Source organism: Engystomops pustulosus, chromosome 5, assembly GCF_040894005.1.
Source record: "Engystomops pustulosus chromosome 5, aEngPut4.maternal, whole genome shotgun sequence".
Lineage (NCBI taxonomy): Eukaryota > Metazoa > Chordata > Amphibia > Anura > Leptodactylidae > Engystomops > Engystomops pustulosus.
Genome location: NC_092415.1, coordinates 194,928,364 through 194,944,489, shown reverse-complemented (window position 1 = coordinate 194,944,489; position 16,126 = coordinate 194,928,364). Strand labels below are relative to the sequence as shown.

General features: G+C 44.2%; 2 protein-coding genes across 7 annotated transcripts in view; one reads left to right on the top strand and one right to left on the bottom strand.

Moving 5' to 3' along the window:
• Nucleotides 1–5,668, top strand: part of ADAM22 (ADAM metallopeptidase domain 22) — a 127,045-nt gene extending 121,377 nt beyond the window's left edge. For all 6 annotated transcript variants that reach the window (XM_072154238.1, XM_072154240.1, XM_072154242.1 and 3 more), the window contains one exon: nucleotides 1,370–5,668. In XM_072154238.1, the coding sequence (XP_072010339.1) occupies nucleotides 1,370–1,390 (21 nt within the window). In that variant the 3' untranslated portion in view covers nucleotides 1,391–5,668. The remainder of the gene's footprint in view (nucleotides 1–1,369) is intronic.
• A 214-nt stretch (nucleotides 5,669–5,882) lies between these two features.
• GTPBP10 (GTP binding protein 10) lies at nucleotides 5,883–15,217 on the bottom strand. The gene is made up of 10 exons (XM_072154237.1): nucleotides 15,050–15,217; nucleotides 13,365–13,558; nucleotides 13,019–13,110; nucleotides 11,859–12,003; nucleotides 10,088–10,161; nucleotides 9,608–9,660; nucleotides 8,562–8,669; nucleotides 8,286–8,363; nucleotides 7,123–7,246; nucleotides 5,883–6,190 (listed from the first exon to the last, which is right to left on the bottom strand). The coding sequence occupies exons 1-10, from the start codon at nucleotides 15,080–15,082 to the stop codon at nucleotides 5,940–5,942; spliced, it is 1,152 nt and encodes a 383-aa protein (XP_072010338.1). The 5' UTR covers nucleotides 15,083–15,217; the 3' UTR covers nucleotides 5,883–5,939.
• Nucleotides 15,218–16,126: the final 909 nt, after the last annotated feature.

Sequence of the window (16,126 nt, the reverse complement as noted above, 5' to 3'; positions counted from 1 at the left end):
CGACACACAGGACGTGTGTCCTCCCCCCCCCCCGACCCTGCCGACACACAGGTGGTGCCCCCCCCCCTGACCCTGCCGACACACAGGAGGTGCCCCAAGCCTCTCTAGGTATTTCCTATGTGTATCCAGACATTAGGAAGTAAAGACCAGAGGTCACATGGAGTCTTATGTTAGTGGTCGGAGAGATGTGAGATCTCTCAACGGGACTCCAGGCACCTCCATTACTTTGTGCACCTCCCCATCAAGTCTCCATCAATGGCCGCTGACCTCTCCAGGGAAGAATCCTTCATGTTTGGTTTACAATCCTTCATCTTGGTGGTAGATTTCCTTTAACCCCTTCCCGACTTGCGCCGTACTAATACGGCGCAAGCCCGGTCCCGGTGCATGGAGAGGGCTCTCCATAGCCAGTAAGTCTTTGCTGCATATTGCAGCAAATGCTTACCGGTAACACCCGCTATCGGTGCTAAGACAAAAAGATGGCGGTGCATGGGCGTTTTATGTCTCATGTCTCGTTTTATTCTGTTCATTACAATTTGCTATCAGCACATTATAATGAATGAGGAGGAAAATCCCTATATACTGCCATAATGTAGTATGGCAGTATATGATAGGATCCTACAGACAACCTAGGGTAAAAGTTTTTCACTGCGTTTTACCCCGTAACGGAAAATAGCGCCCAAAGTCGAAAATGGCACTTTTTTGCCATTTTGAAAAATATTAAAAAATCTATAAAAAATGAAGACGCCATCAAAAGTCACAAGAAATGACCCGACCCACAGCTCCGTACACCAAAGTATGAAAAAGTTATTGGCGCCAGAAGATGGCAAAATGGAAAAAAAAAAATTTGTACAGGAGGTTTTAATTTTTGTAAATGTATGAAAACATTATAAAACCTATACAAATTTGTTATCCCCGTAATCGCACCGACCCAAAGAATAAAATAGACATGTCATTTGGGGCGCTCAGTGAAAGCTGTAAAATCCAAGCCCACAAGAAAACGTTGCAAATGCGTTTTTTCTCCATTTTCACTGTATTTGGAATTTTTTTCCTGCTTCCCAGTACACGCCATGGAATATTAAATACCGTCACTTTGAAGTGCAATTTGTTACGCAGAAAATAAGCCATTACACAGCTCTTTACGTGGAAAAATTAAAAAGTGAAAAAACAAAAAAGGTCAAAGTCGTTAAGGGGTTAAGCGGCTCTAAGCCTCCTGACAGGTTCCCTTTGCATCTGTGTAGAGGAGAGCATTGGCTGCCCATGAATAGTCATTGTTTGATATTGTTGTTGAATTTGTTGATTTGATATGATTGGATGGAGGGGGTAACCCTAATATTTGTGTTTTAAAAAATTTTTTTTTTCCTTTTCACAGCTGTGGGAAACGTCCATCTAGATGAAGGGACATCATCTGCGGTGGATTGTAAAGAGTTAACACTCTGTGTTAACAATACTGAAGGACCATTGTTGTTTACAGAGACCTTTGCCTTTAAGAAGAGGCTCTCACCACCAATTATATGATCCCATTCCCGCGGATTGAAGGAGGACTGAACCATGATACAAAGGAGGGGGAAGGACAAGCCCAATGTGAACGGTCTGGGTAGGGGGGTTGGATGGCGTTTTTTGCATGAGACATATCATTTTTGACGGCAGGTATAAATTCTATCATCGGCAGAGCAGAGATCTAAATTTATTAGCGCATTGACCACCCATCGAGTTCCAGGGACAGTCCATTATTAGCCCCCATGCACGACGCCCCCCTAGTGGACGCTTCTGTTCAATGCATGCACATAGAAAAGAAAAATTCCACCTGCTATAGATACATTGTTCTGTACGTAAGCATGGAACCATAGAGGATAATAACGCTTTTTTTCTTTTTTTAAATTTTTTTTTTTTAAAAAGCCAAATTTTTTGCCTAAATTAGAAACATTTATAATCACACGCGTTGTACATATGTACATTTTAAATTGTAAAAAAAAAAAATTATTATTAGGTATAGTACATTATTTTGTGAAACGCTTCATGAGACGCGAGCACACAGTTTAGTTTTACACCAGGACAGTCGTGAAAAAAATTTAAAGGAAGTCGATCATAACAATCCATTTTGATAAACCAGGGACATTACTCATAGATCCAGGCACCGGGACTGTGGTAATCTGCTTATATTTGTTATCCATGGCCTCCATCCTTCTAAAATCAGCTTATGCAATTATTAGCTAGAAGGGCTCTGGGGGGTGTTACCAGAGCCCCTCCGTGTTGTAGAGTCCTAGGCTGACACACTGTCTTACCCTCCCTCTACCTGGTGAAATCTCACACAGTGGGAGGTGGGATGTGCTCCTACACAGTGTAACAGCCTGTGAAGCTATAACATGGAAGGGCTTTGGTAACACAACTCAGAGCCCAAAATTTTAAAAGTTGATCTGAGAAGGAAGGAGGCCATGTATAACAAATATAAGAAGATTACTCATAGATCCAGGCACCAGGACTGTGGTAATGTCCCTGGTTTTTTAGGATGGATTTTGATGGGAGATTTCCTTTTTAAAAAAACCACAAAAACACTCACAATATAACAGCTAAATAATAAAAATATGAATAAAAAATAAATAAAAGCATCAAAAAGGAAGTGGCAACAAATGCGACTCCAACTGCGGTGGAAGCGGCCGTCTCTTCAGAAGACCCAGACCCATGGCACGAGCGATAGCGCCCCCCACAGCAGATGGAGAGCCGCAGAATGACCGCCTGCAGACACAGACGACACCTTGTAGATTTTCAGATGTAGATAAAATAGAGAAAGAGAAAATGGCAGCGAAAATCCTGAACGTTTGTGCCATATATATATATAAATATATTTTGGGAGGAAATTCTAAATTCCTAGAGGATATGTATAAATTTCGGATGTCTGGTGGAAATGATGGGACATGTAGATACCTCCAGTGACTGATGACGTCTTCACACACCACACAGTTTTATGAAGCAGAACACGTTGCGGACTCTTGGATTTTAATTTTCTGTAAAAAAAAAAAAAATCATCATCACATCTATGGAAGGAGTCCGGTTCTGACCGTCTGGTACCAGGATCTGCTGGAAGGCCACGACGTGGACATCCCTACTATACAACCAGTGCTGTGCCTTTCTGATGCATCGGCTGGAACACGAAGAAGCTCCTCGTAGACACCAACGGCTTATTTAATAACATAGTGCTACAGAAATCCAACCCAGAGCAATCAGAACATCAGTACCAGTGCAACCCATTTAATGGAAATCTACCATCCTGATAAACCAGGGACATTACTCATAGATCCAGGCACCGGGACTCTGGGAATTTTCTTATATCTGTTATCCATGGCCTCCCTTTTTCTAAAATCAACTTTTTAATTATGTTAATGAGCCAGAAGGGGTCTAAGAGGTGTTACCAGAGCCTCTCTGTGATGTAGCTTCACAGGCTGTTACACTGCCTCAGCATCTCCCTGCTCCCTCAGCACTCCCCCTCCCTCTGTCTGCTGTAATCTCACACAGTGGGAGGTGTAACAATGTAACAGCCTGTGAATCTACAGCACGGAAGGGCTCTGGTAATGCACTCCAGTGCCCTTCTGGCTTATTAGCATAATTTTAGAAGGAAGGAGGCCATGGATAACAAATACAAGAAGATACCACAGTCCTGGTGCCTGGATCTATGAGTAATGTCCCTGGTTTATCAGGATGGTAGATTTCCTTCAATATAATCCATCAACTATGTTTAAAGGGAAAAGTTTAAGAATCTTTGCTTTTTGATTAAAAAACTCCTATGGTTTTCTGTGTACAGCTCCTATATGGACCCATTTGTCACCGCGGTAACAGACTACAAACAAACCTTGAGTAGTCTGATAATGCATCTACATTAACTTTCATCTGTCCCCCCATGTACAATGTTTGCTGGATATATGGGGCACGACTACAGAATCAGACTACACAGGGTTAGCTTGTAGTCTGTAACCGTGGCTACACCTAGGTCTGCACTGCTGCTGTAGACACAAAGCGATGGTATAATTAGTAATTAAGATCATGTGACGGTTTCTTATTAGATGCATTGGAGCAACTGGAAGAAGAAAAAAAAAAAGCTGCTAAAGTTTTCTTAAAAGGATTTTCGATGATGAGAAAAACATGGTTGATTCTATATTTCGGCAGTATGTTTGGTATCGCAGCTCTGTCCCCTTCACTTCATCAGAGACAACCTCTGGACAGTGTAGCAGCCATGTACCCTGTCAGCATTGGAGATGTATAGGATTGGGATAGAGGATGTAATGAAGCTACTACAACTCCCAGGAGTGTAGGATTCTCTATCGTCCTCCTCCTCCCATAGTATTAGATTGTAACCCCCTGAGCCTACACTGTGAGACTGTCTAAAGTATTAAAGCCGCCGTATACTGTGAGATTTATGGGGCTCTTATAGGGATCATCAAAGCAGCTCCCTACAACGAGCCAAGTCATGTATGTGGAGGCGTCCTCTACCCTGCCAGGACTCCATACTGATAGTATAAAGTCTATTATCCAACCCACGCATAACATTACTATCCACCTCTGACACACAGTATTAGTCTATAATCCATCCTGATAAACCAGGGACATTACTCATAGATCCAGGCTCCGGGACTGTGGTATCTTCTTATATTTGTTATCCATGACCTCCAGTTTTTAAAATTATTCTAATGAGCCAGAGCACCTCTGTGCTGTAGCTTCATATGCTGTTACACTGTGCAGGAGCACCCCCCACTATAATTTGAGATTACATCACGCAAAGGGAGAAGGAAATTATGCAGAGTCTGGGGAGCTGTCCTATTGGCTCATTAGAATAATTATTAAAGTTGATTTTTAGAAGGAAGGAGGCCATGGATAACACATATAAGAAGATTACCACAGTCCTGGTGCCTGGATCTATGAGTAATGTCCCTCGTTTAGGGGTTAGTCTCGTGAAGACTTTCTTTGCTGATTTGGTTTAGGGCGGCACAAGTACAATGCAGAGTCGCAATGTTCTGCAGAGCTGCATTGTATTTTATGGGTGGTGGTGATTTATGTGGACGGCCGCCATATGATGTTACTTTACCCCTGTAATCCTGTGGCTCAGTGGCAAAGCGTTTGCGGGACTCCTGGAGTGGGGGATGGGAGAGCTGCCACATCTGATGAGACATTAGTCATAGACTATAAGGATACAGAACATATGACCTGATGTGTATTGGGCTTTGGGGGTGGTCAGATTATATACAGAGCAAATCACTCACCAGGGGGCAGCAGTGAGCACCGATTAGGTTCTTCATTGGCAGAACTGCAATACCAGACGTGGCCAATGGACAAGAGCGGCGCTGCTTCCGGAACAACAGCAGCCATGTTTTTCTAGTCTCATACAACCCCTCGGATGCAGCGGACGCCTCGCACCACGTTATTAAATAAGTCCGGACGGAGCTTCCCCTTTCTATGTTGAGGGAATGGTTTCTGCATCGCTAAAGAAGTTCAACATTGACTCTTTATAAAAGGCAGACAAAGTGGAATGTAACTTTTTTTTTTTTGTACTGCTTTACCTAGTTTCGACGTGTCGTAGCTTTTTAGCGTGCAAGTGTCTGTGTATGCCTCATAGTGTTCAATTATTCTGTAACTGGTGAAGTTCTTAGATTTTACCAAAATAAATCTTGACTTTTCTGCATGTTGTCACGTGGAGAGTTTGACCGTCCGGCCACGGAATGATGGACACGGTCAGAACCGCTACAGAATCTTTATATACTAAACTAAAATTTACTAATGAGCCCCCCATCCACCCCCATAATACAGGTCCTTCCTATCCAGGTCCTGGAGGTCTTAGAGCTTGGACCCAATAAACCTGACTTATTGCTTTGTGGTTCTGTACAAGAAACTTTATTGAAATTACAAATACTGTACAATCCTGGAGGAGGGGGGGGGGGGGGGCTGGGGGTCATTCAGTCCAGTCTGTGCTCCAGGGGAAGCCGCTGCTTATGTTGGACGCTATGAGAAGACGAGGTGTGAAGACTCTGCAGGTTCTCTCTGGCGGCTTCTTGGATCTCTAGTTCTGCCTGCTCATCCAGTGATCTGCGGATACATTGGGTCAGGTCCGGTATTCCTTGGCTTGTGGCCACAGAGATGGGGACAATGTGCTTGAAGTCGATCTGACGCTCCGGGATCAGCTCCTCTGGTAAGGTGTGTAAATAATCTGCAAAATAGATGGACATAATGTATCATAGTTTATACGGTTGAAAAAAGACACTTGTCCATCAAGTTCATCCAGGGAAGGGAAGGGATTGGATGAGGAAGGGATTTAGGGGAAACAATTCTATATAACATAACCATCAATGTTATTTAGGTGTAAAAAGGCATCTAGACCCTTCTTGAAGCTCTCTGCTGTCCCTGCTGTGACCAGCGCCTGAGGCAGGCTATTCCACAGATTGACAGTTCTCATAGTAAAAAAGCCCTGTCGTCTCCGGTGATTAAACCTTGTTTTCTCCAAACGGAGACAGTGCCCCCTCGTCTTTTGATTTGATTTAATCTGAAACAACTTACCACCGTATTTTTTGTATGGACCATTCATATATTTATATAAATTAATCATGTCCCCTCGTAGTCGTCTCTTTTCCAAACTAAATAAATCTAGTTGTTTTAATCTTTCCTCATAACTAAGACCCTCCATACCCCTTATCATTTTTGTGGCTCTTCGTTGTCCCCTCTCCAGCTCCAGGGCATCCTTTTTATGGACCGGTGCCCAGAACTGGACGGCATATTCCAGGTGAGGCCGAACCAGTGCCTTGTACAGTGGTAATATTACATCCCTATCCCGAGAGTCCAGACCTCTACTGATACATGAGAAGATCCTACTGGTTTTAGAGGCAGCTGATTGACATTGTGCTGTCATTTAATCTATAATCCACTAGTCACCCAGGTCCTTCTCAATGATGGACTCTCCCAGATTTACTCCCCCTGGGACATATTCTGCCTTTGGATTATTACCCCCCAGGTGCATAACCTTACATTTATCCACATTGCATAACCTTACATTTATCCACATTGATCCTCATCTGCCAAGGGGAAGACCAAATACTGTCTACAGATACTAGTCTGATTGTGTCTTTTAGAGCCGCTATTCCTTACCCTGGGGTCTTTCCAGCTGCTTCATTAACTCTTGTAATTTTTCCTCGGCCCCGGGCAGATCCATCTTGTTGATGGCCAGTAGGGCAGGCTTGTCCAGCAGGTCATCTTTATACAATTCAAGCTCCTAGAATAAGAAGAGTTTTATAAACTAATCAGAACAGGCTAAACTGCAATACCATACACAGCCTATAGACCAGGGGGGCGCTGTTTGTAGTAAATAAACACTATGAGCAACGATGGTTGTGCCACGGAAGACAATGAATGATCTGAGGACCAGAGTTAAAAGGGAACCTATCACCAGGTTTTACCCCACTAAACTACCTACACACTCATTCAGGGGATGAAATGTCCTTTCTAGAATTCCCTCTGTTATGTGAAACCTCACTCTTTTACCTATAAAAAAAATCTTCCCCAAAGTCAGGCAAATATGACTTCTCATTTTCACATGAGATGAGTCAAGTTTAGTGGTTGCAGATGGAGTTGTCAGTTCAGAAGCTCCTATCTTCTATTCTATAGCACCTAGAAGCATGCTGCTAGTGTCATATTAAAGATAAGAAACTCCTCCTTTAGTTCCCATTAAGCCTATGGTTCTGTGAGCTACAGAACTAGACATACATGCAGTTAAATCTTTATGTGCAGCTTGCATTTCCAACTTTGTACTTAGCTGCCGGTTTCTCTGGTTCTTTAGCGCACAGAACCAAAGGCTGGAAGATGAGATTCTTATCTTTAATACGACACCAGTAACACGTTTCCAGGTTCTATAGAACAGCAGATAGGGGCTTCTGAAGTGACATTAACCCTGCAACCACTAAACTTGACTTGTCCCATGCGAAATTGAGGTGAGAAGAGTCATATTTGCCTGACTGCAGGGGAGATTTTTTTTTTTATAAGTAAATGATTGAGGTTTCACATAAAAGAGGGAAAAACTGGTGACAGATTCGCTTCAATTACATTCATAAGTAGGGACAAGTCCATGTGTCTCTCTGGTGAGACAATCCCTTTAAGGTGCAATTTTTGGTAGGGTGCAGATTGTAGCTGAAATTTCCAATTTGATGCATCTCAAACCTTGGGGGAACATTATGATTCATTTATATGTGTAAACAGTGTGCTGGCAACAAAAGGGTTAAACCCCAAAATGAGAAGGCACACGGCATGGTACTTACCAACATCAGCAGCTGCACTGTTTCGAAGGCTGTTCTGAATAGTGTCTTAGAGGAAAGTTGGAACCCAGTAACATCCACCTAGAAGCATTGGACAAGAACCAAAGCAGAGAATCAGCAGCTGGAAGACAAGTGTGAACACATCCGAAATGTAATGACAGCAACACTGACTGTCCATGGTTTACGGGTGTCATTGTCCCATCACAGCCCCCTGCTCTTCCCATCTCTACCACCAGGAGTCACTGGATGTTGACAGGAAGTCACCAGAGGAAAACTTACTACAAACAGCAGCTGCTTTGTTCTCTCCACATGTTTCAAAAATTTGTGGCCCATTCCCTTGTTGATGTGAGCTCCTTCTATTAGTCCTGGGAGATCAGCGACCGAAATCTACAGGAAGACACAAACCAATAGCTTTATACTAAACAAATATCAGATTAGAGAGAAAGCGGCCAGAGAGGAGGAGGAGGAATAAGAGAGCGTCAGAGGCCAGAGAAGAGGAGGAGGAATAAGAGAGCGGCAGAGGCCAGAGAGGAGGAGGAGGAGGAATAAGAGAGCGGCAGAGGCCAGAGAGGAGGAGGAGGAGGAATAAGAGAGCGTCAGAGGCCAGAGAGGAGGAGGAGGAATAAGAGAGCGGCAGAGGCAGAGGCCAGAGAAGAGGAGGAGGAGGAATAAGAGAGCGGCAGAGGCCAGAGAAGAGGAGGAGGAGGAATAAGAGAGCGGCAGAGGCAGAGGCCAGAGAAGAGGAGGAGGAATAAGAGAGCGGCAGAGGCCAGAGAGGAGGAGGAAAAAGAGAGCGGCAGAGGCCAGAGAGGAGGAGGAGGAATAAGAGAGCGGCAGAGGGAGAGGCCAGAGAGGAGGAGGAGGAGGAAAAAGAGAGCGGCAGAGGCCAGAGAGGAGGAGGAATAAGAGAGCGGCAGAGGCCAGAGAGGAGGAGGAATAAGAGAGCGGCAGAGGCCAGAGAGGAGGAGGAATAAGAGAGCGGCAGAGGCCAGAGAGGAGGAGGAATAAGAGAGCGGCAGAGGCCAGAGAGGAGGAGGAGGAGGAATAAGAGAGCGGCAGAGGCCAGAGAAGAGAAGGAATAAGAGAGCGGCAGTGAGGTCAGAGGAAGAGCATCAAAGGAAGGTCAGTGGATGAAGAAGAGAGCGTCAGAGGGAGGTCAGAGAAAGAGGTAGAGAGCATCAGAGGTAGGACAGAGAAAAGGAAGAGTGAGCTTCAGAGGGACAATAGAGAAGGAGGAATAGAGCGACAGAGGGAGGACAGCGCCAGTAGTTGTAGTGAGAAGGATGAAGTGAAAGATGCAGAAGATGAACACACATTATTATCACCTGCTTGAAGTCGGGATACATGATTTTTCCTATTTCCGGTCGCACTGTTGTAACTGTAGGACAAAACATCATAAAATATTGTATATTGTATAGATCTTGAATTGGCGGGGATAAATGTAAAAAAAAAAAAAACATCTTTGCATACGACCAAAGCTAAAAGCAGATGAGGTCCCCCGGGTGCATCACCAGTAATACATAAGGTGCACAGAGTCTCCTGTACCAAATAGTGAACCTGTTCTTAACTGATGTTACGGAATCCAATATTACACCGCAGGTAACGTTCTATAAGGTGTAATGCCTGGCGCCGGGCCAGAGAGGGCGACACATGACCTGGAGGGAATCTCTATGACTTCGGGTGTCCCCCTCAGACCCTGCACCAGACACAACACTAATGACCATTTATCAATTCTCAAGGCCAATACTGATTGCATTCACATCCCATTATACCGATGACGTCACGTAATAGATCCATACACTTACACGGATAGTCGGCGATCTGCGGTGTGGCGTGGGACACTGCGCTCAGTAACGAGGACTTGCCGGCATTAGGAAACCTGAATGACATATATATAGGGTTATATAGGGCACCCATATTGACTTTTTTTTAAAAAAATTATATATTTTGCAACTTTTTTGCATATATGAAAATAACTACTGGTGACATGCACGCTGCAGCACATCGCACCGGCTGCTGGGCCTCAGGACCTATACAATCCCTCGGTCATCACACGACGTGCACATAACAATTACCTGATCAGAACAAGAAAAAGGAAAAGTTGTTTAGGATATTGGCCACTGAGGGGTTAAGAGGTTTATATGAGAACAATCAGCCTGGTTCCCTTCCATAGATCTAGCCGCGGCCTCGGGTCTGATAGAAAAATACTAATAATTCACCTTAATCAAAGGAGGTTTCACTAAATGGCTAAAAAACAATAGACCCCCCACAAGGGGGGAGATCAGACGGGGTCCGGCTATGGAGAGCGCCTCAGTGAAGGGTCCTCGTAATGTTATGGCTGCAGCTCTTAAAAGGAGCACTTCACCGCCGCTAATTAAAGGCACAGAGCAAACAATGGAGCCCCCGGCGCAGACTTCATACATAACCTTTACCTTCATTAAGGGTTCACATACTTCTACAGCCAGGGGGGGGGGGGTCTGTATGTCATCGCTCAAGTTAAGAGCTGAAGCCAGATGAAAGCCTCTTACCAAGACCCCCGCATCACATCACTTCATACAGGCATGTAAATAGCATCCCGCGCCTGCGCGTTACAAGCCTTGTTAGGCCACATGACTTTTATTACTTTCTATTACAGAGAACAGCGGAAAGTAATGGCCGGGGCTAAGCAGAGGCCATGGAGGGTCCATCCCAATCCTACACCTGCTCCCCAGCATCTCCCCGTCCCTTTAAGGTGATGCCTTTAACAGAAGCACAATGGACCCTATCATAGTCAATGGGATATTTTGGGTTAGAATAGGTATCATCAGAGCTTACATCAGGGGCCCCCCATTGGAGGTCTCAGCTTTGCCTTGGATATCAGATACTGACATGCGCTTCTCCTTTTTTTTTAGTCTTCATTTTCCGATTTTAGAAGCTTTAATCCATATTTTATACAGAATTATGTGGGCAGCTGTTCACAGCATCTAGAGACGTGCTTTACAGCAGCCACATGGACCATAGACACAGTAGTCTGGAGAGTGTAGTGGGCATGCTCTATGAGCTGGGCAGAAGTTATCATGCCCAGGAAGAGGGGAAGATATGGTGTGACTATGTTTCATCTTATGTGTGTGTTTTTGTTGTTTTAATACTGCCTGGATGATCTTTACAGAACAGGAAGTGTCAGGCTATAAATCCTGCCTGGGTGATAATGAAATGACTGCTAAGAAGTGATCTCTACAGAACAGGGAGTGTCACGCTATAAATCCTGCCTGGGTGATAATGAAATGACTGCTAAGAAGTGATATCTATAGAACAAGAAGTGTCAGGCTATAAATCCTGCCTGGATGATAATGAAATGACTGCTAAGAAGTGATCTCTACATAACAGGAAGTGTCAGGTAATAAATCCTGCCTGGGTGATAATGAAATGACTGCTAAGAAGTGATCTCTACATAACAGGAAGTGTCAGGCTATAAATCCTGCCTGGATGATAAGGAAAAGTCTTCTGAGAAGTGATCTCTACAGAACAGGAAGTGTCATGTTGTTAATTTACTCAGGGATCAGAGTGAAAACTTGTTGGTTACACACGGCTACTCACCCCACTAGCCCCACGTCTGCAATCAGCTTCATGTCCAGGCGGATGACTCTTCTCTGGCCTTTGGATGGCAGGAATTCTGTCCTGTATCCTCCTCCGTGACCTCCTCTGGCCACGCGCAGCTTGTCTCCTTCTCTGTCCAATTCACCTACAAGGACATCAGAAAATTCTCTGCTTATAGATACAAGTACAATCCTAACCCCCATCATGGGGCAGCCATTATCCTGCAATCAGGATGATGAGGGTCCGCAACAAAATACTTAAAGGGAACCAGCTTTTACCCCAATAAATTACTAGTCCCTCAGGTTGGGGATGAAATATTTGTTCTAGAATTCCTTCTTTTATGTGAAATCCCACCCTATTACCTATAAAAAATGTCCTCCAAAGTCATATTCCAATGAGCAGAGAAGTGTGACTTTTTTCTGAAATGAGTCAAGTTAGGAGGCTGCAGGGGGAGCATCACTTCACATGCCCCCATCTACAGAAACAAGCTGCTGGTGTCATATCAAAGATAAAAATCTTAAAAATATGAGCAGACCCTTGGTTCAGCGGTTTACCTAGAAAATAATCTCCCCCAAAGTCAGGAAAATATGACTCTTTTCACTTCATTTTCATAGGAGATGAGTCAAGTTTAGTGGCTGTTGGGGTATTGTCACTTCCGAAGCCCCCTATCTTCTGTTTTATAGCACCTACATAACGTGCTTATGGCTTTGTGAGCTACAGAAGATACAGGCAGCTTAATACATAGATGGAAATACAAGCTGCAGATAAAGATCCGGTTCCTACTTAGTTTATAACTTCCTGTACATCCAGTTCTGTGTCTCACAGCCCCATAAGCTTAATATGACACCATGTGCATGTGTCAAGTCACTATAGAACCAAGTGGCATCTGAAGTGATGCAGCCTCTAAACTTGACTCATCTCATGTGAAAATGGGATATGAGAAGAGTCATATTTCACCAACTTTGGAGTAGATTTTTTTTATTATAGGTAAACGGATAAGATTTCACACCAAAGAGGCAATTTATTAAGGGCATTTCATACTCTACCTGATGGGGGCTGGTAGGTTAGTGGAGTAAAAGCTGGTGACAGGTTCCCTTCACGGATAAGAAGACTCTTCCTTATGACGCACCCAGTACACTCGTGAAGCTCAGGCCACTTACCTATTTTCATGCCTTTGTCGGTAGTGATGGTGATACCAACAGGGACGTCCACCATGCAGTCATCGCCGGACGGTCCCTTGATGGATCGAACACTGGAGGGAGAAAGGAAACAAAATTACCGTATATACTCGAGTATAAGCCGACCCAAGCATAAGCCGAGGCCCCTAATTTTACCACAAAACCTGGTAATACCTATATTTTGTTACTCGAGTATAAGCCGAGTTTGTGTTTCCAGCACATTTTTTGTGCGGAAAAACTAGGCTTATACTCGAGAATTCCCAACTCTAAGGGATAATTCACACTTAGGTCTATAGGTGCCCTCCGCATGCACAGCCTATGGCCTCACCTGCTATTAACCCCGTCACTGCCAACGAAGCGTTTCTTTGGAAATTTGCTCTGTACATGTTTCATGGTGACGCCATGTTTCGCCACCACATAAACGTCGCCTCCTTTTCCGCCTTCTCCACCCAAACGCGGGAGTCCCATGCCCCCGGCGCCGGCCTTCACCAGGATCCGCAGGTTGTCTACGAAGTTTCCATACTGCGGGACGGAGACATCAGGCATTTAATGAGAGATTCACAGGAAGAAGACAGAAGATGCTGCAGTTTTCTTAGCAGTTTTTAATATATAATTTTAAGTGGATTTTGTGTTTATTAAAGGGGTTGGCCACTTTACCTCATGTTTTTTGTAATGTGTGTGTAAGTGTGTGTAAGTTTTGGGGGGGGGGGGGGCAGGATATGAGGTAATCTACCGATATACATCTAGTAATAGTTCTGCTCTGCTTTCTTCATATGTAAAGTGAAGCCTCCGGTCTTTTACCTCATCAGCCAGAGATTCCTGACCAGATTCCTGCAGATGGAGGGTCATGTGATCTCTAACTGTCCATAAGCAATCGCCCTGCCAGGACTTTATGATTAGTAGGTATCAATATAAGATCAAGGTCCTGGCAGGGCGATTGTTCATGGACAGAGATCAGGCAGTATAGTAACAGTATAGACATGGAGGCGAAAAGGAGTACTGGCGGTCCCCTACTTAAGGACATTACAGATGACCCCTAGTTACAGACGGACCCCTCTGCCCCCTGTGACCTCTGGTGAAGTCTCTGGATGTTACTATAGTCCCAGGCTGCAATGATCAGCTGTAAGGTGTCTGTAATGAAGCTTTATTCATAATCCTTGGTCCTATTACAGCAAACTCCAATTGTCACTGGAGCAAAAAAAAATTTTTTGTCTAGAACTACAATTATAAAATATACAGTTTCAACTTACATACAAATTCAACTTAAGAACAAACCTATGGACCCTATCTTGTACGTAACCCGGGTACTGTCTGTAGTAGTATTGGTAAACACATAGAGGACAGGAGTAGTAGTACTATTGGTATAAACACAGAGGACAGGAGTGTTAGTAGGAGTATGTACATGAAAGATGAGAGAAGAAGTAGGTGTATACACATGGAGAACAGTTGTAGTAGTAGCAGCATACACAGAACAGGAGCCATAGTACAGATATATATGTATGGAAAAAAAAAAGGTGTAGGAGTTTATACACAGAGGACAGGAGAAGTAGTATGGGTATACACATGGAGAATAGGAGTAGTAGTATATAGTAGTAGTATAGAGGGGGAGAGTAGTAGTAATAGTAGGAGTATACACACAGAGAACAGGAGGACATAGTACAGATAGATATATGTGTACATGGAGAAAAGGTGTAGGAGTATATACACAAAGAGTTGTAGTACAGATGTATATTTATATACGGAGGATAGGAGTAGTAGTAGTAATAATATATATATATATATATATATATATATATATATATATATATGGGTGATAGTAGTAGAGATGTATATGTATATAAGGAGGATAGGAGTAGTAGTACATATGTATATAGGGAGGATAGGAGTAGTACAGATGTATATGTATATACGGAGGATAGTAGTAGTAGAGATGTATGTGCGGAGGATAGGAGTAGTAGTAGAGATGTATATGTATATACGGAGGATAGGAGTAGTAGTAGGGGCACACAGCACCTTCCGGAGCAGGACTCTGCTGGTGCACACCATGCTGCGGGTGACTCCGGCTCCAGTAATGTCACTGTATGAGCGCAGCACGGGGGACACTGCGGGACGGGTGCACCGCGCACACCGGCCCCCGGAAACCAGAGCGATAGAGGAAGAGTTCCGGACACACAGCGCGACACCGGAGCGTGCGGGGAGGAGGGAGGGAGAATAGATTAGATAGTTCAAATATAATCCAGGGTGAAACATCTCTACCTCACCGAAATTTTGCACTAGAAATAAAGCTTCACCTTGGATTATAATTGCGCTTGTGGAGCGCAGCTGCTCCTCTCCCTGTATCACTAGGGTCCTGCACCCTCTAGCTGGGGTACGGCACCCTCTAGCTGGGGTACGGCACCCTCTAGCTGGGGTACAGCACCCTCTAGCTGGGGTACATCACCCTCTAGCTGGGGTACAGCACCCTCTAGCTGGGGTACAGCACCCTCTAGCTGGGGTACAGCACCCTCTAGCTGGGGTACATCACCCTCTAGCTGGGGTACATCACCCTCTAGCTGGGGTACAGCACTGCGCTGCATTACATTTATATGGCTTGTAGAGTGAACAAAAACCTTCCAGTCCCCACAACTCATAGGAATGAGACTGGTTTGAGCTTCACAAAAAATGTGTTCTAAAAAATCTTGTGACAAAGACAAGACTACAAAGAGAGATGAGGCGCAAAAAAAGACTCATTAGAAGGGCAATAAGAGCCCAGGGAAGAGGGAAAGGGAGAAATGACCTCCCTAGAGGATAACATTTCAGATTCTCTTGTTAGGCTGATATTTATATTTACCTATTAATGGATATTAAGTGTTATTGCTGTGTTTTAAAGGCAACCAACCAGCCAAAAAACATAAAAACCTAGATATACTCACCTCCCCTCCTCTTTATCTTAATCCCGATGCTGCCTGTCGCTAGTCTGGACACGGAGGGATCACCTAGTAAAGAGAGTTATAATTAGCAGCACAGAGCAAGGGGAAAAGATGTCCGGTGCTCCGGGCTGCTAATTACACCCCCACACCTCCCTTGTTTTTAAGAATACAAGAAAATATG